Raw genomic sequence first — 26,496 nt, 5'->3', positions numbered from 1 at the left:
ATAAAAATTCTTAGCCATATTTGCAGCCAGGAATATGATAATAATTGTATTTCTATGCTTCACAGCAACAAGAGCAGTATGCTTTAACGCCTCTTGAAGCAAGAAAGTAAGAATTCATTTCGTTTATTACCAACACAAGACTTGCACCTTGACGTTGATGGTGTCATGCAATAGTGGTGAGTTCTGATAGCAGTGTGAAGTACATAAGGCAACTGCTTGCTTGGAATTTTAGAACATGCAACTTTAACTGCACAATTATTGAAAAAAATTGTCATCATCCTTGAAAATCGCAGATTAGCATGTGTGGTAGCAAATACTGAAAATAAGAATAGTAGGAGCACTGCCAGTGTTTAAATCAACACGCAGTGACTGGTTTGGTTTATGGTTTGGTTTCTATGGGTTTAACGTCACAAAGCGGCTCAGGCTATGAGAGATACCGTAATGAAAGGCTCCAGAAGTTTCTACCCTCTGGGGTTCTTTAGAGTGCTCTGACACCGCACAGTACACGGGCCTCAAGAATTTCGCCTTCATCGAAATTTGACCGCCGCGGCCGGGATTGAATTCGCGTCTTTCGGGCCAGTAGCCGAGTGCCATAACCACTCAGCCACTGCGGCGTCTTCGCAGTGACTGGAAAGAGAAATTTTCTAATTGCAGTTCTTGCCCATGCCCTTGTCAAGCAAGGCACTAATGTCGGTTGACCTGCAGTAAATCTAATGTGTCCTCAACATGCTGCCTAGTTAGCAAAGTTCTTGTAGTCAAAATTGAACAAAACATTACTTATTTTTTCAGCTAGAATCGCATGAGCTATTGATATAGTCCAAGGCAAACAACTCAGTGTCCTATAATAGTGTTCAACGAGGGGCCCACACGCAGACACTTGACTTGCCACTGTTTCCTTGTACAAAGTAATACAGGAGTGCATGGCCTAGGATGTTCATGCTAAGAAACACAAAATATAAAAAGAAACAAAACTGAAGTGCAAATAAAAATTAGAAACAAGTTTTGTCATTACACCTTATGTGACACTAGAGAGTACATGTTCATAAAGAGGTAGTAAAATGATCATTTTGAAATTTTGCACAATCATGAAATTGTCATGAGCACAGTCAGTATGCCTTTTCTTCACACAAAAGGTTTCCAGCGGCTCCAGTGCACTTCAGTTTCTTTTTAGTACAGTGCCTTTAAAAGACAGAAATTGGTCAAGGGCCACAAAATGGGAATAACTGTGTATCACCATTTTCATATCTATGCTTCATTACTTTTAACACAACCTCCAATATGACCCACATGATTTGCTGCAGGAGCAGGATTCCAGTGTGCACCACTCACATTCAATGAAGGACCTGGCTGCCTTTTCCAAGTGTTATACCAATTTTCACAATGAAAGTGCCGTTGAGCGAATTTGACAGCAAGCAAAAACATGATTTGAATCCAATAGCATAAGGAAATTTTAAAGTGGTCCGTAACATTATGCTTGTAACAAGACAACTTCAGGTGTCAATACTCATCAAAGTTGCCATCAGATCTCAGCTTTTGTGTGTTCATAAAGGGAGGGTGGAGTGCTTAGTTATAATGACCAATTGTCACGGCTGGTACATTGTGCTACCTACTTCAATGATGAAGGATGTGACAAACTATCCTCCAAAATCTGACATCGTGCATAAAGGCTGAAAACCAAAAGCAAATGTAGGACCACTAAGACCTGAAATTATTTCCTACTTGAACAGTTATGCACATCATAAAGAAAGCCGACAAACGGCACGAAAATATACTGGTATTTTGGCCTCAGATGCTCGCTCATTTCAGCCTCAGTATCCTAACTAAAGCAATAAAAAAGACATGACCGTTGAAGGCATCATAAGCTCCTGTAAAGCTCATCAGCAGTGAGAAAAACAAATTCTAACCTTCATAATAATATAAAAGTCAGCCAATGAGGCCACTGTGTCAGTCACCAACTAAGAGAACATGTACAAACTATACACTGTAAATGCACAAACTCTACATGAGAGCAAAGCATGCCCTGCACTTGTGAAACAAATTTGTGTCATTGTATGATTCTTGGCAACAGTAGGCATCACCATTAATGGCATGTGCTAAAAAGGAAGAGGGCACCTTAATGATGCTGTACAATTTAGAATTCAGTCTTTCAGTAAACTATATTTTGTCTAGTACCATGAGCACCGTCAGAGGAGAAGGCAGAAATGAAAGGAAAGCTGTCAGCTGTCATGAGGCCTGCCACAAAAAAAAACACTGAACAGAAGTGGTGTACAAACAAAAAATAAGGGATGCACTATGCGATTACAGAACACAAAATAATAGAGGAAAACAGTGCCCAACCAATGAATGAAAAGAGAACAAAAAAAAGAAAGTAAGCAGTACTGAACACTCCTACCTCTGCAAATTGAGAACAGTGAAATAGACAACACCTAAAAAATAAGTTTTAAGGACTATAAAAACGTAACTTTGGTCACATTTTTTTAAACCTGCATTAGACATTAGAATACATGAATCCCCAAGTGGTATTTGCCTATCATTAAATAATTTATAATTCCATTTCCTTCTCTGATGTTGTCTAAGCTTGATCAGCTGAATGATGGCTGTGATGTCTAGTTGGCCTTTAGGTCTGCTGAGGCATAGAAAAGGCTACAATATAAATGTTGATATGCAATTTTAATTCACTGCAACACCTAAAACAGCCTGTTTCAAAAGCTGGGATGACAACAAATTCCATAGCAGCAGTTATATTACCAGTTTTTTTGCTTTTGACATGACCTGAAAACCAACTACACGTCGCAGCCATCGTTCGGTTGATAATACTGAAACAACAAGGAGAAAGACAATTATAAATTATTTACCAGCCATAGAGCAAATATCACGGGGTGGTCTATGTACAGGTGCGGACAGAAGTAAACGGAGCGCGCCACACAAGAACTGCGTGTCAGCGCCGCCTAGCCAAACCAGACGAAAGCTCGAAATCGCCACGCGCATGTGCAGGCCCGCTTCCGGCGCGACCCTCTCAATGCTCCGCTTGCCTCGCATTCGTCCGGCGTCTGTGTCGTGCTGATGATGACCATGATCGAATGGTCGTGCTCTGTGTAGCTAGCGAACATTTCGGAAAACAAAGACCGCTGTCTTGATAAGGCATATTGCGCGGGGACGTCTCTACCATTAAGCCGCTTCGCTTGAGACAGCTGGAGGCGTGTTTTGCGCCGCAAACAACCCGCGTGTTTTGAACGTTCGCTGCCGCTGGGACTCTGCTGCGTCTCACTCGCAACCAACCGCGCTCGAAACACACGGCATACTGCCGCAGTTTTGTGTTAATTTTCTACAGTTATCACTGATGATTCGCCTTGTCCCCACCAGGCGCTGACGCAGCACTACACAGTAAAAAAATTTACACCCCTAAGGATGTAAATGGCTTGTCGCATGGGGAGCACCCTAGGGATGTGTATATTACCACCCCTTTGGCTTGGGTGTTGCATCTGCACCCTTCTAATTGGGGTGCTGGAGCCACACCCTTTTGCTAGGGGTGCTGAACCTGCACCCTTCAATGTAGGGTGTTTCCCAATCGGCAGGTGTGTTCCTGTGACAATTCCAAATTTGTGCTTAACGAGCGACTCCACAAGTCTTTCGCAAAGCAAAAGCTAGGAACTGGCACAGTATATGCAGCTGTGTAGTGTTGCAAAGAAATTAGTTAAAAATGAAAAAAAGCACACATAAAAGAAACCATATGGGTGGAAAATGCAACCTACTTTTATTCCACAGGCAAGACCAATATCCAGACATCCTCCGCACCTTACTCCCAAGTCGGCTTGCAGCAACATCCTGCTTACTGCATTGTATAAATGGGTGAATATGAAGAATGTTTCTCACAGAACATGGAACAATATTTGATATCTATGCAGAAACATGACACTTCCCAAGCCTGCACTCCAAAAGCATGCTTGCGGATACTATAGTCTCTCACGCTTTATACCGAGTTGCTCAGCCACTGTGCAGAAATGGATGTAGCGCTGAGTTTATAAAGCAGCTATAAAATGTGCCACTGAAACAAGGCACTTGTAGCACCCGCAAAAAAATTAACACCAAACAGCTGAGTTGGCTGACCTTCTTAGATGATGACAAATAAACTAGCACTTGGTTTCTGTTCCTTGCATTAAGCTTTTTGGAAGTCAGCATTTACACTGAATGCTTTTTCACAACTTTGTTTAAAAACTTCGTGACAACTGTTCTGGGTGTTGTCACGTTCGTCTTTAGGTACAGGCGCTCCAAGACAACTAGCGTGTTAAATGCATCACTGGAATAACACAGGTTGAACAGCCAGTAGGCTCCAAGCAACACAATTAGTCCTTCTTCTGCATTGCACGTAAAAAACAGGCGCTTGCGTTCCACGACGAGGTAAAAGTAGTCTGCATCTTCAATGGACTCTCCAGAGTTCAGTACACAAGGTGTGATTGGCATATCTTGACCCTGCAGTGAGAAACAAGTTTACAATTTAGGTGGCTAACTGCAGCAGTTTGTACTAGGTGTCTGGCTACTTTAAAGCTTGCATCATCCATAATGCAATATTTTATACCATTAAGATATCATAGGCCATAACAGGATTTATCTGATACTTTCAAAATAAATACACAATGGTCATTATTTGGATGTATGCATATTCATCTTTAAGAACTGCTCTTAAAAACCAAAATAAAGGCATCATCTTTGTTTGCATGGATAACAGAGATGTTGGATTCGAAACAGTAAAAATGCAACTGGTGCCATTTTCTCTAAAAAAGAATGCTTAAGCTGTATTCACAAGTGAAATTCCCCGACTGGAAAGTAATCCTAAAAATATAAAGGTGGCAGTACTTACACCTTCTTGCACAAACATATTATGAAAATCTTTTGGTTCTTTGACATTTAGGGCTATTATCTTCAAGGCTGCGAGAGAAAGGAGGTCTGAAAAAAAAGTATGATCAAATATACCATCCCGCTGCAATACCAACTCGAAAAAGAAAAACCATGCCATGACACAGTTTGCCTTTCCCACATTTCGGATCCTACTGGTGACACACACTTGTTTCTTCCACTTTATAAATGTTTATCTCGATGATTATATCACTATTTCACACTGACAACCAATGCAAAAAATAAAAACATTTCCTGTGCTTTTCCTGAGGTCAGTGGCTGTTGGCTTCCTCTAGTATTTGACAAGTATTGACAAGTGACATGAAATCCACACAACATTAGATAGCATACACTTTGCACTTGACTAGTCCATTTCTTTTACAGAAACCTATGTCACTGCAATAAATGCTATCAAAGGTTGTTTTTACAAGAAAGTTCTCTTTGAGCTTGTCTTGCAACCAGGGCCATATTCACTCCAAAAAACGTAGCACAAAAATCGTGCAAAATATTTGGCAGACATTTTTGAAATAACGTCATCCTGCAAGACACTCAGAATAGCATACATGTTTGCAGCATTTACATTTGCATAAATATCTGCAAACTCGAATTTATTGGATTTAAAAATGTTTTTATATATGCTTCTGAACAAGTCATATCACCAATTCTATGTTTGTGAGGCAATTACATCAAAAATATTTTTTAAGGCACCAGTTATTATAATATATGTAATAATCTAAACATGAAAAAAAGTACTTTAAGCCACTTGGATGTCACTTTTGCTTTCATCCTATAAGTGAAAAAAATAAAGCACAAAAAGGATATTCTGCACTTGTAGTTGAAATTAATTTTATACTTCATTTCTAATTCAGCACGTACGTCGTGTCCTGCGTCGTGCTGGGTCCATTGGTAATGTCGCTTGCAAAAGCTGTAGTATCGGCTCACTGCAAGCAACAGCCTCCTGTCGTCCAAGAGCAACCGTAGCGTCAATGCCACGGCTGATGCAATCAGTCACATCCGACCTTATGAGCCATTTGAAGTCCTCAATGAACTACATGAGAGAAAATGAGTTCATGCATATTGGTTTTAAGTTTATTACTTCACAGCACTATTAAGAAATATCAAACGTAATTATGGAAAACAAAATATTCTTAAGGAACAAAAATAAAGCAAAGAAACAACAGGCACTAGCCAACAGTTCGGAAAGAGGAATCGACTTGCTAAGCTCTCTTGCTGAACTGTTGGCTAGTGCCCGAGTTTTCCCCTTACCACTTGCTCATATGCTCTGTGCCCTTCAAAGAATTCCAGCTTCCAGCCCCTTCTCTATAATATTATGTAGTGTTTTTGTGGGAAAATCATGCCATTCATTACATCATTGGTAGATTAGATATGAAGTCTGTTTCTTGAACTAATGCAGTTAAAACCTAGCTCTTGCAGATAATGCAGCTCTTCACCTTCTGTGAACCTAAGCCAGTAAAAATAGTCCGTATAAAGTCTTGTCAATAAAGGCTAAACATGCCAGCAAATAATGAACACCAGTCAGATTACCAATGATTCCAGAAATGTTCTTGTACCTTTCATGCAAAACTATCTTTTCCCACTCTAATTCACCTTAATTACTAATTCTATCAGATGGCACCGTCTCGTGAGTAGTTAGGGCATGTGACGAAACATTTTGAGTACAAAGTTGTATTTTAGGTATCCTTCATGCATAAGCAAAAAGATTAGGCCCATCGCTTACCCTCTCTGGCTGCATCATATATGGGTACAGCTTTTCACATCTTCAATTTTCATCGTTCTGATACTTTGCAGCCTGCTCTTTGCAGTCAGAGTCATTCTCTCTCGTATGTCACTTTCATCAGGATCTCCTTTCTTTGCCTCAGCTAAAAGCCATTCTTCATGAGCTGCCAAAGTGGTGTCATCTTCTCCCAAAATGGCTGTATGCTTTATATCCTGCAATATTTCAGACAAGCTCCTAAACAATGAAATAGGTTCTTCTGGACCTCTGGATGCCTACTCCTAATACACCCTTTAAATGCTGACCTGTAATGTATGTTTCATGCAAGCTACATCTGCTACTATGATTTGATTCAAAATGTTGCATTCTCGGATTCGCACAAGTGGTCTTGATTTGCTTTCCAGCTTGTGAAATTGCAAAACAAATCATGACAATGTTTTCAAACCTCCTGTAGAGTATGAATGTTTAGAACAGGAAAAGCTTGAAGTTTACCTTCATTGGTGCATACTAGTAGAAAATGGCATTAGTTTAAAATTGTTATGAATGACACATGATAAAGTGCATGCAGGAAAAGAAGAAAAGTATTTAGGAAGCATACACAATTAGTTCATTACGAATATGACCGAGTGCAACTGCATGTATACTTCCAGGATGCAAGGCAAATAATCCTGGTAAATAATGCTCAAGTCACAGGATTATAACTCGAGAGGTTTTTCTCACTAGCTTTGGTCTTGTGTGCCTCTTCAATTCGGTTGAAGTGAAGCCTTGAGCCTGTTTTCTTTGTGAACCAAATTTTCTCTTGTTTTCAGCTACTAGTGGATCTTCTGAAAGCCGTCGTCGCTGATTCTTAAACTTATACCGCAATGAAACTTTCCAGGAATCCTTTAAAAGAAACAGGACAACATAAATACAAAGCAGCACTGTTCAGTATACACAGTTCAAAATGGCTCACAACTGAAAGCACTCGACTGAACCTCTAACGTGCACAAGAAATCACTGTGAGATTGAAATCATTCAAGGCAAATTGGCATGCCAACAAAGCACATAATACAAAAAGGAGCTACATCATATTTTGTAACACTGAAACACTCAAAGGGTGTTTCCTTACTGATCCAGTTCCCACGACGTCCGTCAGTTGTGGGTACTTCTGAAGGAGAAGATGTGTAACTCTAGCATAGAAGTCCCTCGTAGGCACCCTGTACAGAAAGCAATGCTATTTTTAGAGACGAATGAAAGATTAACATAACATGTTTCTAAGAAACATTACAACGAATGTTTTAGGCACAAATTTATTAGAATATGGCCGTTTTATTGTTAACTGGAATACCAAGGAAAATCAGAATGACTACCATGGTGGCAGAGCATGCAATGAAAAGTTTGCCAAAGACTGTTAAAATGTAACCCGTCGCGGCGGCTCAGCGGTAAGGCACTTGACTACTAACCCCAAAGACGGGGGTTCGATCCCGGCCGCGGCGGCTGCCTTTCAATAGAAGCAAAAAGTGAGGCCTTTGTGTACTGTGCAATGTCGGTGCATGTTAAAATGCCAGGTGGTCGAAATTTTCAGACTCCTCGAATACAGCGTCTCTCAAGCCTCAGTTGCTCTGGGACGTTAAACCCCAATAACGGAAGTAGCCACTGATGTATCCAGCACAACCTTTTTAAATTCGGTACTATGTGGGCATTATGTTAAATATGTAGCTTAATTCATGTAAATTGGGATTTGCTCCCTGTAACAAAATGCAACCCAACTAACTGGCGCTATTCATCATGTGTCTAAAGTAACGGTATATGACACCATATAAGGGTGGCCAAGACAATGCTCTTATCACAATTTTTCTGAATCTTCAACAGGTACTTTAAATTGCAAGGGTTTACTGCATAAACATTTAATAACGTGGAAGTTTATCCACTATATATATTCACTTTGGCTACTTTGATTAGAGGCTCCATGAGTTGAGAAAATGAAATGTGCAAAATGAGGTTAACACTTCACACTGAAACAGAAATGCCAGTATGACAAGTCTGGAATGCAAAAATGTATAGCGTTTTACATACTCATGGTACTCTATGGGCCCCCCAGATGCAACAATGAGTCATGCTTCCTTAACTTACATTGTGTACTTCAGCATAGCATGGAATAGAAGATCCACAATCTTTCTCTGCACAGATGAAGTCAGCGGCTTGCCAGACATTATCAAATCATGAAGTCCACCGAAGCTGGGCAATTCAAAGGCTTTTCCATTATTGTCTGGAAATGGCAACCTAAAATATGATTTATTTAACCCTTTGTATTTGTTTCCAGTAATGTTAGAAAGTCTAATCACTTTATGAAAAAGAATCCAACAGAAAAAAGTGGCAGGAAGACGGCATAAAATAGAATCCATTCTAAGTTGTCTAGCAATCCAGAAAATGTAGCAGAGACCAGAATTCAGATGTGCCGAGGATTAGAGGAGGAGGGAGGATTGGAAGACCCGATGAGGGGCTTCAACAAGCAAATACTTTATGGCAGAAACCCAGCACTTTCAGCAGCTGGTTAGTGTATTATTTTCATATTACAAGGTTATTTACCTGCCGATATTTTTTTCTTCCCTAATAAATTGACATCACAACTTCACATGTTTATATGAAAGAAAGCGGCACACGCAGCGGCCCGATTTTTTTCTTACTACTGCTCTCATTTTCCTACAGCACTGGCCCGAAAATTTTCCTGTTGTGCTCTGACAGGGAAGAACCTTTAGTTTTTAGAGTTCAATATGCATATCTGGACTTATCATTTCTGTTTATTCAACTGGTGCTTTAAACAGCCAAAGTAGCTAAATTGCCTTCAAGATGAAATTATTGAGGCATTTATTACTGGCATTATTGGCAATCGGTAAACCGAAATAATTTTTTAAACACAAATATTCTCATTAGTGCAAATACAACAGTCACAAATTAGAAAAGGTAGTTAGAGAAAGCTGAGCAGCATAATGACCCCATGCATTTTAGTTCAAGCATCAAAAAAACTTACAGATCACAGTGCACAGGTTCTTGCATTGGTTCAGCTCCAATGTTATTGTGAACAGGCATATTGTGTTCCATCTCAAGCACTGTGTTCTGAAGCAAGCAATGAGAAATGATATTACTATTACAAAATGACTGATAATGCTTCCTGATTTTTCAGCAATAAATACAACAAGTAACAAGCAACAAATAACTGCAAACATGTAATGACAACAGCTATTTTTGATATATGCATTTAGTATGAAACTGGCAACCCAAGTTCTGACTTTCGCTTTTGAAGCAAAAAGCATTTTGGTCAGACAGTGCTTTCAATCACTAATTTTAAAAATGCGTAAAGAAAATGTAAACAATAAATAGGCATCCTAAATGCTTGTGGACAGAAAAAACAAAAAATTGGCGGTGTTTAGCTCTAGTTAAACCTGGAATGACGTGATAGCTACAGCTGGCTGAGTGGACCTTGGTCACGTGACCAGCCACGGCGCCGCTCCGCCGGCAGCTACTCCGCACCACGTGACAGCGTGGCGGCGCCGCCATGCTGAAGGCTCGAAATGCTACCGTAATGTAGCTGTCACTACAAAATTGATGGTGGTTTAGCTGTGGTTAAACTTGGGTTGACGCGATAGCGACAGCTGGCTGAGAGGAACTTGGTCACGTGACCAACCACGCAACGAACCACGTGACAGCGTGGCGACACAGCCACGGGGTGGTGGCGCCGCCACCGCCACGGCGCCCCCCCCCCCTCGCTGAAGGCTCAAAATGCCACCGTAAAGTAGCTATCGCTACAAAAATATGAAAGCCAATACACCCAAGCTATACCAATGATCACCACATAAGTATAAAATTCACTTTTTTTAAAAATACAATGATGCACTCAATATTTCCCTGTATAATGCACTTCATTAGAAATTTTGTTAATTTCAATAAGCAAGTTGTACGAGAAATGAGCAAGTATGAAGTGGTGTAATATATTGCGCAATGACATTCAGGTACTTGCTGTTAGTCACATACCAAAGGCGGTGGCTCAGGTGGATGACCCGGGGCTTGAGTATCATTAATTAGTACAGTGACTTTAGCCATGTCAGGAATTTCATCTCCCGCTGCCAGGTCAACATATTCTTGAAAATGGCCATCCAAAATCTACGAAAAAATTCCAGTAAAGATTACGCCAACTGGTGTTTCTACATATTCAGCAGCTACAAAATGTGATTTCATGACGTCAAAGTGGTGGACTACAAGCTTTGCACAACCCGCAGGAATGCCCAGGAAGCAAAAAGACGCCGAAGAATATGTCCTTTGTACTTCACGGCAGCCGCACTATAGCGGCAATCGCTCATGTCCCGCGATGCAGCTTAGTATAGCGACGGCGTCGCCTAATATTCTCCGAGCTGCACCTCCACAAAGCGCTGCGAGGTGGAAAAAGTTTGCAGGAGTATTACGATTCTCCCTAGTGCGAAATTTCGGCGCAGCTGCGTAGGTGTGTTGATGTTCTGATATACTGAGTGAAAGAATTTTGAGATACGTGTACGTATAATACCAGGCAACATTGGGGCCTGCCTACTTTCTTTGAAGAAGCTTCACCAACAACCGCAACACCTTGTAACCAGCCGAAACGCTCCTAGTACCCAACTCCCAAACTGTTAAAGCCGGCGGCCGCGCTGCGAGAGGGAGAAGGCGCCGCAGCAGGTGTTAATCTGCGCGCTCCCAAACACTGAAATACCATCCGAAACTTTAGAATCGGAAGAAGACGCTGAGAGAGGCAAGAGGAGCAGCAGCACGCGTTAATCTGCATGCGCACAAGCACATAAATACCCTAATCCGGAACTTCAGAAGAGAGCTGGGGCGATGAGGACCGAGACACCACAGCGCGCTATAATCTGCACACTCACAAGCAATTAAAACACCTAAATACAGAACTTTAGAAATGGGCTGAGGAACGAGACACTACAGCACGCTTTAACCTGTACGCTCAGAAACAATGAAATACCCAAATCCAAAACATTAGAAGCGGGCGCGCTGCGCAAGTGCCGCGAAATCCACATCGAATAAAGCAACAGGTTCACCACGCTGCGACAGTAATTTGGCAGTGTTAAAGTGTCGTGCGCATCCACTGGTCTATCTGTTGAGAGCCGTCGCGAAATCTCGCGCACGTGTGTCCGTGAAAAACTATTATAACACGTAAAGCATACTCGCATATGCGCTTTGGGGTTAGCATACTAGCAAGCATACTCGCAAGTATGTGATAAAACGCGGTCACAATGAAAGGGTGCTCACCTGAAATTTCACTCCAGAAAGGTCGATGATGCCTCCCAACACGGGCCATGACGTGACTGCTTCTGTCAAGCATGAAAATGAGCCTTCCCGGATTGGGAACGTCCTCCTTGCATTCACATGAGGAGCAGAAACCATGACGCGCATAGGAGGCATTTCTGCGCCGCAAGAGTCCGACGGGGCTCAAAAGCACTCTACCACAAAAAACTTGCGCTGTCACCGTCCGACACAACCAAGCGCATCACTCAGCGCGACAAGGACGGAATGGCGAACCGCGGGCGCCGCGGGCGGGAAGAATGTCACGTGATCAGCGATGCGAATAACGACCGCTGCGTCCGCAGCGCCGTGCACATGTCCGTTCATGTGTCCGTCTGTTTCTCTGAAGGAGCGAGAGGTAACGCTAGCCTATTACATAACCGCGCATGTTCTTTTTTTTTTGTAACATCAGCAGTTATCAAATTTATTGTTGCAGGTAGTATTTTATGATTATTTTTTAAAATAATCATGAGTTTCAGAAGTACCCACATTTGAGCAAGTAGTGTCTGTCAGAGGGAGGATCGGCATGGTGGACGCGAGGTAGCGCTACATTATTACACAATGGGGGGGGAGAGAGAGAAAGGAAAGAGACCGGAGGCCTCTGGGATCCCTCATGCTGCAGGCACTGTCTGAAGGAGGCACTGACTAAAAAAAAATAGACAAGGTGCGCAGAGAGAAAAAATGGCGAGCCTCAAGCGGCGCGGTGAACAGCTGTGTGTATTTCTTCTTCGGCAAGTGCACCAGTGAAAGGATTTTAGCCGCATGCAATATAGAATGTGATTGTAGTGCTCAGCGTCTCGGGGCGGACCGTCGTTCACTGAAAGCGCGTGGAGTTCGTTTCGGTGTCATCGGCGGTGACGGAGGATCCTGAAACCATATCGCATCACTGCAAGTTTTTTTTTGCTGTAATCGAAGAGAAGGCGACAAACTTCAAGCAGCAAGGAATTTCACGACTGCGGAACCAGTGCAACATATTTGTCATTGGAAGAGATTGCAAGGTATGTTAATATAGACTGTATACACGCACGACGCGACGTTGTTGGTGCTGTCTGCTTAAAAATACTGCTTGTAAGAGCGACGAGGAGCGCGGCCAACAGATTTCAGCCTCTTTTTTTGTGTGTGTGTGTGGGGCAATGTGTTAGCATTCTGCTTTCGATTGGGTATTACAGTGGTTCGCATCCTGAATGCGTTATTCTTCACGCATTAGTTTTTACACCAGAGGATAGCGCCTTCCGGAATTCCGAGGCAAAATGCTGAAGAGAGCGCTGTTTACAATGCACTCGGAGGAATACAAGCTCACTAGTTAAGCTGGTACAGCTGCCAAAGTCCATAGGCAGAGCTTTGCTCAGCTAACGAGACATGTAACCTTTCGTAAGCGTGTAGCCTTCTATAGGCATGTATAGAGACATGTAGCTTGTCTGGCTTTCATAGAAATTGTAAAGCCATATCATTTGTTATGGGGCCGCGCGAAAGGCAATAGCGGTTATAGCGTGGTTTTGAAATCCGCTCAGTGACAGCGCTGAACATCAGTTGCGCGTTCATGCGCGGCACAGGGCTTCGCTGCGCGAAACAGCACATCGCACCACCTGTGTAGTTGTAGTTTAAGGTGCAACACGTGTTCGGGTTCCGAGCGCGCGCCGTTCTCTTCCTCAGCCTTCACGCGTTGATTCCACTTTTGCAAGTATCCGCAACAGCTTGTTCTCGGTTGCTCTGATGTATTCTTGTGAAGGGGATACTGGGCACGGGTTAGTATCCTGCCGCATCTACGCTTCTTCCTATGTCGCTCTAGCGCTGTTCTCCTTTCCATGCATCTGATCCGCACCACTTTTTCGAGCGACGTCCGCTTTCTTTTACTTGCGCTTCGCTCCTTAAGTGAAACAGTAGCCGAAAACGTCCGTTCACGGCCAGGCTCGAGGAGCGGAAAGCGCGCGCTCGCCTCGAGACAGGTCATGGCTCTTTGTGGTTGTCTTCTTTGTGCGAGTTGCAGTAGCCGAAAACGCCCGTTCATGGCCGGGCTCGAGGAGCGGAAAGCACGCGCTCGCCTCGAGGCAGGTCGTGGCTCGTTGTGGTTGTCTTCTTTGTGCGAGGTTCAGCGAGTTGCAGTAGACGAAAAGGTTCGGTGGCTTCGTCTTGCGAGAATGGTGGTGGTGAGGCCGGAAGTTATGTTAACTTAAATTTTTTTGCCTAGCACATGATATATTTCTTATAATACCTCTTACTTTGCATAGCTTCATACAAAGAGCTGAGTAAAACCAATACTAATCAAAACATGTGCTTTGTTTGCTTTGCAGATGCCAGGCATCCGCTTTTTTCGTTGCCCTAGGTGTGACTGCCAGAGGTTTTCCTTGAGATGCCTTTTCAGGCACCTGTGGCTAATGCATGGACACGAGGCAAACTGGGTGTGTGGCCTAAATGGCTGCATGAATACTTTCAAAGTCTTCACTTCATACAAGAGACATGTATACAGGAATCATGCTGAAATAATTAAAAGAGAAACAGCAGCGATGGTTGCACCACAACTTCCTCTCGACCAAGGACAAAGTGAGTGTGCTCCATTGGAAGACATTGAAGAAACGCCCCCAAAAAAATGGAGACCAGGACAAGGCGCAGAGTGAGAGAAGTGAATATGTGAAGCAACTGGCAATGCTGCTACTTAAGTGGAAAGAAGGAAGGAGGCTGACAGAGTCGACCGTGGATTAAATAGCAAATGACGTGATTTCTTTTCTTAAATCTGTTATTGAAGATGGGTACTCCACTACAGAAGAGATCGCAAATGTTAAACAGCTCTTATGCAGCCCTGAAACTGAGCAGCTCTTGACACGGCATGGCAGGTTTATGTACTGGAAAATGCATCTGTCACTTGTTGAACCCCGTACTGTGGTGCTAGGAAGGAAAAATGGGAAGATTGATAGCATGCAGTATGTGCCCTTGTGCAAAGTCCTCCAAATTCTTCTTGAAAAGCCTTCATTTTCAGACAATTTCAATGGTTACTTGAAACATAGTACCCACTTGTGCTCTGTGTTTGATGGAAAGGCTTTTCGTGAACATACATTCTTTGCTGGTGATGACACTAAGATTTGCATACCACTGTACAGTGATGAATTGGAAGTCTGGAACCCTCTGGGCAGCAAACGAGGAAAGCATAAGATAATGGCAGTGTACTTCTCACTGCTTAATTTCAGCAAACGTTTACGATCAACTTTGTCGAACATTCACTTGGCTCTTAGTTGAAGACAAACATGTGAAAACATATGGCATGGCTGCAATTCTTGCACCACTGCTTGAAGATATTCACAGTTTGGAAAGTGATGGCGTATTTGTTAATGAAAGCCGTGTGAAAGGGTCCATCTTTGTCTTTACCGGTGACAACCATTCTACCCATAGGATTGGTGGCTTTCAGCAAAGTTTCAATCATGGTAGAATTTGTAGGTTTTGCATGGCACTTCACCATGAAATTGCGTACAAATATCTGGAGAGTGATTTTTCACTTCGCACTCCAGCAGGACATCAACACCACATAAATATGTTGAATGCCGGCCTGCCAACTGGGCCACTGTACGGAGTTAAGCAAGCGTGTGCTATCACTAGTCAGGGATTCAATCCAACGCAGCACTTTCCCCCTGATGTTATGCATGATATGCATGAGGGTGTCATACCGTTTGTACTTAAACACATCATTTCTTCTTTAATTTCACAAGGTTTCGTTTCTCTTGACCAGTTGAACAAATCAATTGCTCATTGGAGGTATGATCTAAGGGAAACGCGAAATAAGCCAGAAGCCATCCAAAAGCAGTTTTTGCAAGGAAAGGCCACCATGAAAGGCTCAGCTTCAGAGAATTTCTGCCTCTTTCGCCAGCTAGCCTTTTTTGTTGGAGAGTGTGTGACATTGGACAATGAAATTTGGCATCTCTACTTGCTTCTCCGCGAAATGATGGACATAATAATGTGCCCAGAAATTTCTATTTCATTGATTGCTTACTTGCAGAGGAAGATTCACTTCTTTCTTCTGGACTTCGAGGCCTTGTTTCCAGCCGTGACTTTTCCTTGTAAGATGCACTATATGATTCATTATCCATCTTGCATTGAAAATTTTGGGCCTTTGACTGGGCTTTGGGCAATGCGATTTGAAGCAAAGCATCAATATTTTAAGGACATTGCTCGCAGAATACACAATTCTAAGAACCTCGCCTATAGCTTGGCTGTAAGGCACCAATATTTTCAGTGTTTCTTATTGGCAGTGGAGGCCAGCAAAACAGCGCCAGACACGACCAAATGTTTGCCTGTCATTTCTGCAAACCTCCCTGAAAAAATCAAGCAGTTCATTTCTGAGCATAACCTTGAAACTACTCATTCATACACTGTAAGCTCAGTTTGTATGGATGGGAAGAAATACGAGGCCGGATGTGTTGTTGTGGAATATGTCCGTAATGATTCCCTGCCAAGTTTTGTTCAACTCCGTGAAATATTTTACATCAACAAGGTATTGATGCTGTTGGGGAGACTGCTTGAAACTATTTACTTTGATGAGCGCTTTCACGTCTATGTTGTGTCTGCTACTCAAGAAGATAAAGTGTTAACCTCTGTGCCCAGCTTTGACACAGAAGTGATGTACATGCAAGAGCACAGGGGACGCACTGTTTTGAATGCACGTCACTCATTGCTTTACTGATTTCTGAATTGTTTTTAACAACTTTCTATATATTCGGTGCCTTCACACTTTCATTGTGAAAATCTAGAACACAGCAATTTTTAAGCTTTCATCATTTGAAATCCTGAATTGTCGGCTGCATGCTTCTACATATGCATTGCACTTACTGATCTTTTTTCATTACATGTTCTTCAATTACAAAGTGTTAATTTTTCTGTGAATGTTTGTATGTAATATGTTGCATTTGTTCTTGATTCCACTTCTTATGGTTCACTTTTCTGGTGAATAAAATCATTTTTATCGAAATAGATTTCGTCAATTTTCATCTGTACTGTTAGATGAGGCCCTCAGATTATATTGTTTTTTACTATAATGACAGAAGATAAATGCAAGGCTCTTAAATATCACAAAACAGTTAAGGGATGTAATCGAGGAAAAATTTTTTGTGAGTTGTTCAGCGTAAGTGATTCTGGCAGACTGGTAGTGCGCATATATGTTACACGATCCTAAAAACTGCTTGAGAAAAACACTTGTGTTTAGAATGGCAAGTGAAAAAAACTACCAACTATAAATGTAAAGATACGGACATCTGTTCGAACTAATGTTAAATATTGGTTCTTTGTCAGTGGCTGCCGCTTTCTTAGTTGTATCTCTGGTACACACGAGCCTTACAAGCCAATGCATATATAAATATATGGTCATTTTATGTACCCTTCTTACACCCTTTCTACACCCTACACAAAATGAAGGGTGCTTGGAGGAACAGCACCCTTTTAAACAGTGATGGAGGGTGTATATGGTAAAATAAGGGTGTCATAAAGGTGCTCCAAACGGTGCATATTACCGGAGCACCTTTTTAGCACCCTTAAGGGTGTAAAACATTTTACTGTGCACAGTAAAAAAATTTACACCCCTAAGGGTGTAAATGGCTTGTCGCATGGGGAGCACCCTAGGGATGTGTATATTAACACCCCTTTAGCTTGGGTGTTGCATCTGCACCCTTCTAATTGGGGTGCTGGGACCACACCCTTTTGCTAGGGGTGAAGAACCTGCACCCTTCAAGGTAGGGTGTTTCCCAATCGGCAGGTGTGTTCCTGTGACAATTCCAAATTTGTGCTTAACGAGCGACTCCACAAGTCTTTCGCAAAGCAAAAGCTAGGAACTGGCACAGTATATGCAACTGTGTAGTGTTGCAAAGAAATTAGTTAAAAATGAAAAAAGCACACATAAAAGAAACCATATGGGTGGAAAATGCAACCTACTTTTATTCCACAGGCAAGACCATAATCCAGACATCCTCCGCACCTTACTCCCAAGTCGGCTTGCAGCAACATCCTGCTTACTGCATTGTATAAATGGGTGAATATGAAGAATGTTTCTCACAGAACATGGAACAATATTTGATATCTATGCAGAAACATGACACTTCCCAAGCCTGCACTCCAAAAGCATGCTTGCGGATACTATAGTCTCTCACGCTTTATACCGAGTTGCTCAGCCACTGTGCAGAAATGGATGTAGCGCTGAGTTTATAAAGCAGCTATAAAATGTGCCACTGAAACAAGGAACTTGTAGCACCCGCAAAAAAATTAACACCAAACAGCTGAGTTGGCTGACCTTCTTAGATGATGCCTAAGAAACTAGCACTTGGTTTCTGTTCCTTGCATTAAGTTTTTTGGATGTCAGCATTTACCACTGAATGCTTTTTCACAACTTTGTTTAAAAACTTTGTGACAACTGTTCTGGGTGTTGTCACGTTCATCTTTAAGTACAGGCGCTCCAAGACAACTAGCGTGTTAAATGCATCACTGGAATAACACAGGTTGAACAGCCAGTAGGCTCCAAGCAACACAATTAGTCCTTCTTCTGCATTGCACGTAAAAAACAGGCGCTTGCGTTCCACGACGAGATAAAAGTAGTCTGCATCTTCAATGGGCTCTCCAGAGTACAGTACACAAGGTGTGATTGGCATATCTTGACCCTGCAGTGAGAAACAAGTTTACAATTTAGGTGGCTAACTGCAGCAGTTTGTACTAGGTGTCTGGCTACTTTAAAGCTTGCATCATCCATAATGCAATATTTTATACCATTAAGATATCATAGGCCATAACAGGATTTATCTGATACTTTCAAAATAAATACACAATGGTCATTATTTGGATGTATGCATATTCATCTTTAAGAACTGCTCTTAAAAACCAAAATAAAGGCATCATCTTTGTTTGCATGGATAACAGAGATGTTGGATTCGAAGCAGTAAAATTGCAACTGGTGCCATTTTCTCTAAAAAAGAATGCTTAAGTTGTATTCACAAGTGAAATTCCCCGACTGGAAAGTAATCCTAAAAATATAAAGGTGGCAGTACTTACACCTTCTTGCACAAACATATTATGAAAAGCTTTTGGTTCTTTGACATTTAGGGCTATTATCTTCAAGGCTGCGAGAGAATGGAGGTCTGAAAAAAGTATGATCAAATATACCATCCAGCTGCAATACCAACTCGAAAAAGAAAAACCATGCCATGACACAGTTTGCCTTTCCCACATTTCGGATCCTACTGGTGACACACACTTGTTTCTTCCACTTTATAAATATTTATCTCGATGATTATATTACTATTTCACACTGACAACCAATGCAAAAAATAAAAACATTTCCTGTGCTTTTCCTGAGGTCAGCGGCTGTTGGCTTCCTCTAGTATTTGACAAGTATTGACAAGTGACATGAAATCCACACAACATTAGATAGCATACACTTTGCACTTGACTAGTTCATTTCTTTTACAGAAACCTATGTCACTGCAATAAATGCTATCACAGGCTGTTTTTAACAAGAATGTTCTCTTTGAGCTTCTCTTGCAACTAGAGCCATATTCACTCCAAAAAATGTAGCACAAAAATCGTGCCAAATATTTGGCAGATATTTTTGAAATAACGTCATCCTGCAAGACACTCAGAATAGCATACAAGTTTGCAGCATTTACATTTGCATAAATATCTGCAAACTCGAATTTATTGTATTTAAAAATGTTTTTATATATGCTTCTGAACAAGTCATATCACCAATTCTATATTTGTGAGGCAATTACATCGAAAATATTTTTTAAGGCACCAGTTATTATAATATATGTAATAATCTAAACATGAAAAAAAGTACCTTAAGCCCCTTGGATGTCACTTCTGCTTTCATCCTATAAGTGAAAAAAATAAAGCACAAAAAGGATATTCTGCACATGTAGTTGAAATTAATTTTATACTTGATTTCTAATTCAGCACGTACGTCGTGTCCTGCGTCGTGCTGGGTCCATTGGTAATGTCGCTTGCAAAAGCTGTAGTATCGGCTCACTGCAAGCAACAGCCTCCTGTCGTCCAAGAGCAACCGTAGCGTCAATGCCACGGCTGATGCAATCAGTCACATCCGACCTTATGAGCCGTTTGAAGTCCTCAATGAACTACATGAGAGAAAATGAGTTCATGCATATTGGTTTTAAGTTTATTACTTCACAGCACTATTAAGAAATATCAAACGTAATTATGGAAAACAAAATATTCTTAAGGAACAAAAATAAAGCAAAGAAACAACAGGCACTAGCCAACAGTTCGGAAAGAGGAATCGACTTGCTAAGCTCTCTTGCTGAACTGTTGGCTAGTGCCCGAGTTTTCCCCTTACCACTTGCTCATATGCTCTGTGCCCTTCAAAGAATTCCAGCTTCCAGCCCCTTCTCTACAATATTATGTAGTGTTTTTTGTGGGAAAATCATGCCATTCATTACATCATTGGTAGATTAGCTATGAAGTCTGTTTCTTGAACTAATGCAGTTAAAACCTAGCTCTTGCAGATAATGCAGCTCTTCACCTTCTGTGAACCTAAGCCAGTAAAAATAGTCAGTATAAAGTCTTGTCAATAAAGGCTAAACATGCCAGCAAATAATGAGCACCATTCAGATTACCAATGATTCTAGTAATGTTCTTTTACCTTTCATGCAAAACTACCTTTTCCCACTCTAATTCACCTTAATTACTAATTCTATCAGATGGCACCGTCTCGTGAGTAGTTAGGGCATGTGACGAAACATTTTGAGCTACAAAATTGTATTTTAGGTATCCTTCATGCATAAGCAAAAAGATTAGGCCCATCGCTTACCCTCTCTGGCTGCATCATATATGGGTACAGCTTTTTCACATCTTCAATTTTCATCGTTCTGATACTTTGCGGCCTGCTCTTTGCAGTCAGAGTCATTCTCTCTCGTATGCCACTTTCATCAGGATCTCCTTTCTTTGCCTCAGCTAAAAGCCATTCTTCATGAGCTGCCAAAGTGGTGTCATCTTCTCCCAAAATGGCTGTATGCTTTATATCCTGCAATATTTCAGACAAGCTTCTAAACAATGAAATAGGTTCTTCTGGACCTCTGGATGCCTACTCCTAATACACCCTTTAAATGCTGACCTGTAATGTATGTTTCATGCAAGCTACATCTGCTACTATGATTTGATTCAAAATGTTGCATTCTCGGATTCGCACAAGTGGTCTTGATTTGCTTTCCAGCTTGTGAAATTGCAAAACAAATCATGACAATGTTTTCACACCTCCTGTAGAGTATGAATGTTTAGAACAGGAAAAGCTTGAAGTTTACCTTCATTGGTGCATACTAGTAGAAAATGGCATTAGTCTAAAATTGTTATGAATGACACATGATAAAGTGCATGCAGGAAAAGAAGAAAAGTATTTAGGAAGCATACACAATTAGTTCATTACGAATATGACCGAGTGCAACTGCATGTATACTTCCAGGATGCAAGGCAAATAATCCTGGTAAATAATGCTCAAGTCACAGGATTATAACTCGAGAGGTTTCTCACTAGCTTTGGTCTTGTGTGCCTCTTCAATTCGGTTGAAGTGAAGCCTTGAGCCTGTTTTCTTTGTGAACCAAATTTTCTCTTGTTTTCAGCTACTAGTGGATCTTCTGAAAGCCGTCGTCGCTGATTCTTAAACTTATACCGCAATGAAACTTTCCAGGAATCCTTTAAAAGAAACAGGACAAAATAAATACAAAGCAGCACTGTTCAGTATACACAGTTCAAAATGGCTCACAACTGAAAGCACTCGACTGAACCTCTAACGTGCACAAGAAATCACTGTGAGGTTAAAATCATTCAAGGCAAATTGGCATGCCAACAAAGCACATAATACAAAAAGGAGCTACATCATATTTTGTAACACTGAAACACTCAAATGGAGTTTCCTTACTGATCCAGTTCCCACGACGTCCGTCAGTAGTGGGTACTTCTGAAGGAGAAGATGTGTAACTCTAGCATAGAAGTCCCTCGTAGGCACCCTGTACAGAAAGCAATGCTATTTTTAGAGACGAATGAAACATTAACATAACATGTTTCTAAGAAACATTACAAGGAATGTTTTAAGCACAAATTTATTAGAATATGGCCGTTTTATTGTTAACTGGAATACCAAGGAAAATCAGAATGACTACCATGGTGGCAGAGCATGCAATGAAAAGTTTGCCAAAGACTGTTAAAATGTAACCCGTCGCGGCGGCTCAGCGGTAAGGCACTTGACTGCTAACCCCAAAGACGGGGGTTCGATCCCGGCCGCGGCGGCTGCCTTTCAATAGAAGCAAAAAGTGAGGCCTTTGTATACTGTGCAATGTCGGTGCATGTTAAAATGCCAGGTGGTCGAAATTTTCAGACTCCTCGAATACAGCGTCTCTCAAGCCTCAGTTGCTTTGGGACGTTAAACCCCAATAACGGAAGTAGCCACTGATGTGTCCAGCACAACCTTTTTAAATTCGGTACTATGTGGGCATTATGTTAAATATGTAGCTTAATTCATGTAAATTGGGATTTGCTCCCTGTAGCAAAATGCAACCCAACTAACTGGCGCTATTCATCATGTGTCTAAAGTAACGGTATATGACACCATATAAGGGTGGCCAAGACAATGCTCTAAGCACGATTTTTCTGAATCTTCAAAAGGTACTCTAAATTGCAAGGGTTTACTGCATAAACATTTAATAACGTGGAAGTTTATCCACTATATATATTCACTTTGGCTACTTTGATTAGAGGCTCCATGAGTTGAGAAAATGAAATGTGCAAAATGAGGTTAACACTTCACACTGAAACATAAATGCCAGTATGACAAGTCTGGAATGCAAAAATGTATAGCGTTTTACATACTCATGGTACTCTATGGGCCCCCCAGATGCAACAATGAGTCATGCTTCCTTAACTTACACTGTGTACTTCAGCATAGCATGGAATAGAAGATCCACAATCTTTCTCTGCACAGATGAAGTCAGCGGCTTGCCAGACGTGATCAAATCATGAAGTCCACCGAAGCTGGGCAATTCAAAGGTTTTTCCATTGTTGTCTGGAAATGGCAACCTAAAATATGATTTAATTTAACCCTTGGTATTTGTTTCCAGTAATCTTAGAAAGTCTATTCACTTTGTGAAAAAGAATCCAACAGAAAAAAGTGGCAAGAAGACAGCATAAAATAGAATCCATTCTAAGTTGTCTAGCAATCCAGAAAATGTAGCAGAGACCAGAATTCAGATGTGCCGAGGATTAGAGGAGGAGGGAGGATTGGAAGACCCGATGAGGGGCTTCAACAAGCAAATACTTTATGGCAGAAACCCAGCACTTTCAGCAGCTGGTTAGTGTATTATTTTCATATTACAAGGTTATTTAACTGCCGATATTTTTTTCTTCCCTAAAAAATTGACATCACAACTTCACATGTTTAAATGAAAGAAAGCGGCACACGCAGTGGCCCGATTTTTTTCTTACTACTGCTCTCATTTTCCTACAGCACTGGCCCGAAAATTTTCCTGTTGTGCTCTAACAGGGAAGACCCTTTAGTTTTTAGAGTTCAATATGCATGTCTGGAATTATCATTTCTGTTTATTCAACTGGTGCTTTAAACAGCCAAAGTAGCTAAATTGCATTCAAGATGAATTTATTGAGGCATTTATTATTGGCATTATTGGCAATCGGTAAACCGAAATAATTTTTTAAACACAAATATTCTCATTAGTGCAAGTACAACAGTCACAAATTAAAAAAGGTAGTTAGAAAAGCTGAGCAGCATAATGACCCCATGCATTTTAGTTCAAGCATCAAAAAAACTTACAGATCACAGTGCACAGGTTCTTGCATTGGTTCAGCTCCAATGTTATTGTGAACAGGCATATTGTGTTCCATCTCAAGCACTGTGTTCTGAAGCAAGCAATGAGAAATGATATTACTATTACAAAATGACTGATAATGCTTCCTGATTTTTCAGCAATAAATACAAGTAACAAGCAACAAATAACTGCAAACATGTAATGACAACCGCTATTTTTGATATATGCATTTACTATGAAACTGGCAACCCAAGTTCTGACTTTCGCTCTTGAAGCAAAAAGCATTTTGGTCAGACAGTGCTTTCAATCACTAATTTTAAAAATGCGGAAAGAAAATGTAAACAATAAATAGGCATCCTAAATGCTTGTGGACAGAAAAAACAAAAAAATTGGCGGTGTTTAGCTCTAGTTAAACCTGGAATGACGTGATAGCTACAGCTGGCTGAGTGGACCTTGGTCACGTGACCAGCCACGGCGCCGCTTCGCCGGCTGCTACTCCGCACCACGTGACAGCGTGGCGGCGCCGCCATGCTGAAGGCTCGAAATGCTACCGTAATGTAGCTATCACTACAAAATTGACCGTGGTTTAGCTGTGGTTAAACTTGGGTTGCCGCGATAGCGACAGCTGGCTGAGAGGAACTTGGTCACGTGACCAACCACGCAACGAACCACGTGACAGCGTGGCGACACAGCCACGGGGTGGTGGCGCCGCCACCGCCACGGCGCCCCCCCCCCCCCCCGCTGAAGGCTCAAAATGCCTCCGTAAGGTAGCTATCGCTACAAAAATATGAAAGCCAATACACCCAAGCTATACCAATGATCACCACATAAGTATAAAATTCACTTTTTTTAAAAATACGATGTTGCACTCAATATTTCCCTGTATAATGCACTTCATTAGAAATTTTGTTAATTTCAATAAGCAGATTGTACGAGAAATGAGCAAGTATGAAGTGGTGTAATATATTGCACAATGACATTCAGGTACTTGCTGTTAGTCACATACCAAAGGCGGTGGCTCAGGTGGATGACCCGGGGCTTGAGTATCATTAATTAGTAAAGTGACTTTAGCCATGTCAGGAATTTCATCTCCCGCTGCCAGGTAAACATATTCTTGAAAATGGCCATCCAAAATCTACGAAAAAATTCCAGTAAAGATTACGCCAACTGGTGTTTCTACATATTCAGCAGCCACAAAATGTGATTTCATGACGTCAAAGTGGTGGACTACAAGCTTTGCACAACCCGCAGGAATGCCTAGGAAGCAAAAAGACGCCGAAGAATATGTCCTTTGTACTTCACGGCCAGCCGCACTATAGCGGCAATCGCTCATGTCCCGCGATGCAGCTTAGTATAGCGACGGCGTCGCCTAATATTCTCCGAGCTGCACCTCCACAAAGCGCTGCGTGGTGGAAAAAGTTTGCAGGATGATTACGATTCTCTCTAGTGCGAAATTTCGGCGCAGCTGCGTAGGTGTGTTGATGTTCTGATATACTGAGTGAAAGAATTTTGAGATACGTGTACGTATAATACCAGGCAACATTGGGGCCTGCCTACTTTCTTTGAAGAAGCTTCACCAACAACCGCAACACCTCGTAACCAGCCGAAACGCTTTCTAGTACCCAACTCCCAAACTGTTAAAGCCGGCGGCCGCGCTGCGAGAGGGAGGAGGCGCCGCAGTAGGTGTTAATCTGCGCGCTGCCAAACACTGAAATACCATCCGAAACTTTAGAATCGGCCGAAGACGCTGAGAGAGGCAAGAGGCGCAGCAGCACGCGTTAATCTGCATGCGCACAAGCACATAAATACCCTAATCCGGAACTTCAGAAGAGAGCTGGGGCGATGAGGACCGAGACACCACAGCGCGCTATAATCTGCACACTCACAAGCAATTAAAACACCTAAATACGGAACTTTAGAAATGGGCTGAGGAACGAGACACTACAGCACGCTTTAACCTGTACGCTCAGAAACAATTAAATACCCAAATCCAAAACATTAGAAGCGGGCGCGCTGCGCAAGTGCCGTGAAATCCACATCGAATAAAGCAACAGGTTCACCACGCTGCGACAGTAATTTGGCAGTGTTAAAGTGTCGTGCGCATCCACTGGTCTATCTGTTGAGAGCCGTCGCGAACTCTCTCGCGCACGTGTGTCCGTGAAAAACTATTATAACACGTAAAGCATACTCGCATATGCGCTTTGGGGTTAGCATACTAGCAAGCATACTCGCAAGTATGTGATAAAACGCGGTCACAATGAAAGGGTGCTCACCTGAAATTTCACTCCAGAAAGGTCGATGATGCCTCCCAACACGGGCCATGACGTGACTGCTTCTGTCAAGCATGAAAATGAGCCTTCCCGGATTGGGAACGTCCTCCTTGCATTCACATGAGGAGCAGAAACCATGACGCGCATAGGAGGCATTTCTGCGCCGCAAGAGTCCGACGGGGCTCAAAAGCACTCTACCACAAAAAACTTGCGCTGTCGCCGTCCGACACAACCAAGCGCATCACTCAGCGCGACAAGGACGGAATGGCGAACCGCGGGCGCCGCGGGCGGGAAGAACGTCACGTGATCAGCGATGCGAATAACGACCGCTGCGTCCGCAGCGCCGTGCACATGTCCGTTCATATGTCCGTCTGTTTCTCTGAAGGAGCGAGAGGTAACGCTAGCCTATTACATAACCGCGCAAGTTCTTTTTTTTTGTAACATCAGCAGTTATCAAATTTATTGTTGCAGGTAGTATTTTATGATTATTTTTTAAAAT

At 41.9% G+C, this 26,496-nt stretch overlaps 2 protein-coding genes and 1 pseudogene across 2 annotated transcripts; 1 reads left to right on the top strand and 2 right to left on the bottom strand.

Annotated features, from left to right (window-relative positions):
• Positions 1 to 4,179: 4,179 nt before the first annotated feature.
• LOC144094409 (uncharacterized) lies at positions 4,180 to 12,055 on the bottom strand. The gene is made up of 9 exons (XM_077628368.1): positions 11,903 to 12,055; positions 10,640 to 10,768; positions 9,639 to 9,724; positions 8,741 to 8,845; positions 7,737 to 7,824; positions 7,349 to 7,510; positions 6,696 to 6,843; positions 4,859 to 4,926; positions 4,180 to 4,470 (listed from the first exon to the last, which is right to left on the bottom strand). Exons 1-9 carry the CDS (start codon positions 12,053 to 12,055, stop codon positions 4,180 to 4,182), a joined length of 1,230 nt encoding a protein of 409 aa, XP_077484494.1.
• Positions 12,056 to 14,226: 2,171 nt separating this feature from the next.
• On the top strand, positions 14,227 to 17,938 carry LOC144094408 (uncharacterized; annotated as a pseudogene).
• Positions 17,939 to 18,249: 311 nt separating this feature from the next.
• On the bottom strand, positions 18,250 to 26,153 carry LOC144094407 (sterile alpha motif domain-containing protein 3-like). Its single transcript, XM_077628367.1, has 10 exons — positions 26,001 to 26,153; positions 24,734 to 24,862; positions 23,733 to 23,818; positions 22,835 to 22,984; positions 21,831 to 21,918; positions 21,443 to 21,604; positions 20,727 to 20,939; positions 19,863 to 20,034; positions 18,953 to 19,038; positions 18,250 to 18,564 (listed from the first exon to the last, which is right to left on the bottom strand). Exons 1-10 carry the CDS (start codon positions 26,151 to 26,153, stop codon positions 18,250 to 18,252), a joined length of 1,554 nt encoding a protein of 517 aa, XP_077484493.1.
• Positions 26,154 to 26,496: the final 343 nt, after the last annotated feature.

This window comes from Amblyomma americanum, chromosome 6 (genome assembly GCF_052857255.1).
Source record: "Amblyomma americanum isolate KBUSLIRL-KWMA chromosome 6, ASM5285725v1, whole genome shotgun sequence".
Lineage (NCBI taxonomy): Eukaryota > Metazoa > Arthropoda > Arachnida > Ixodida > Ixodidae > Amblyomma > Amblyomma americanum.
Note: the sequence above shows the minus strand (reverse complement) of the source record. Positions and strands in the feature narration are given on the sequence as shown.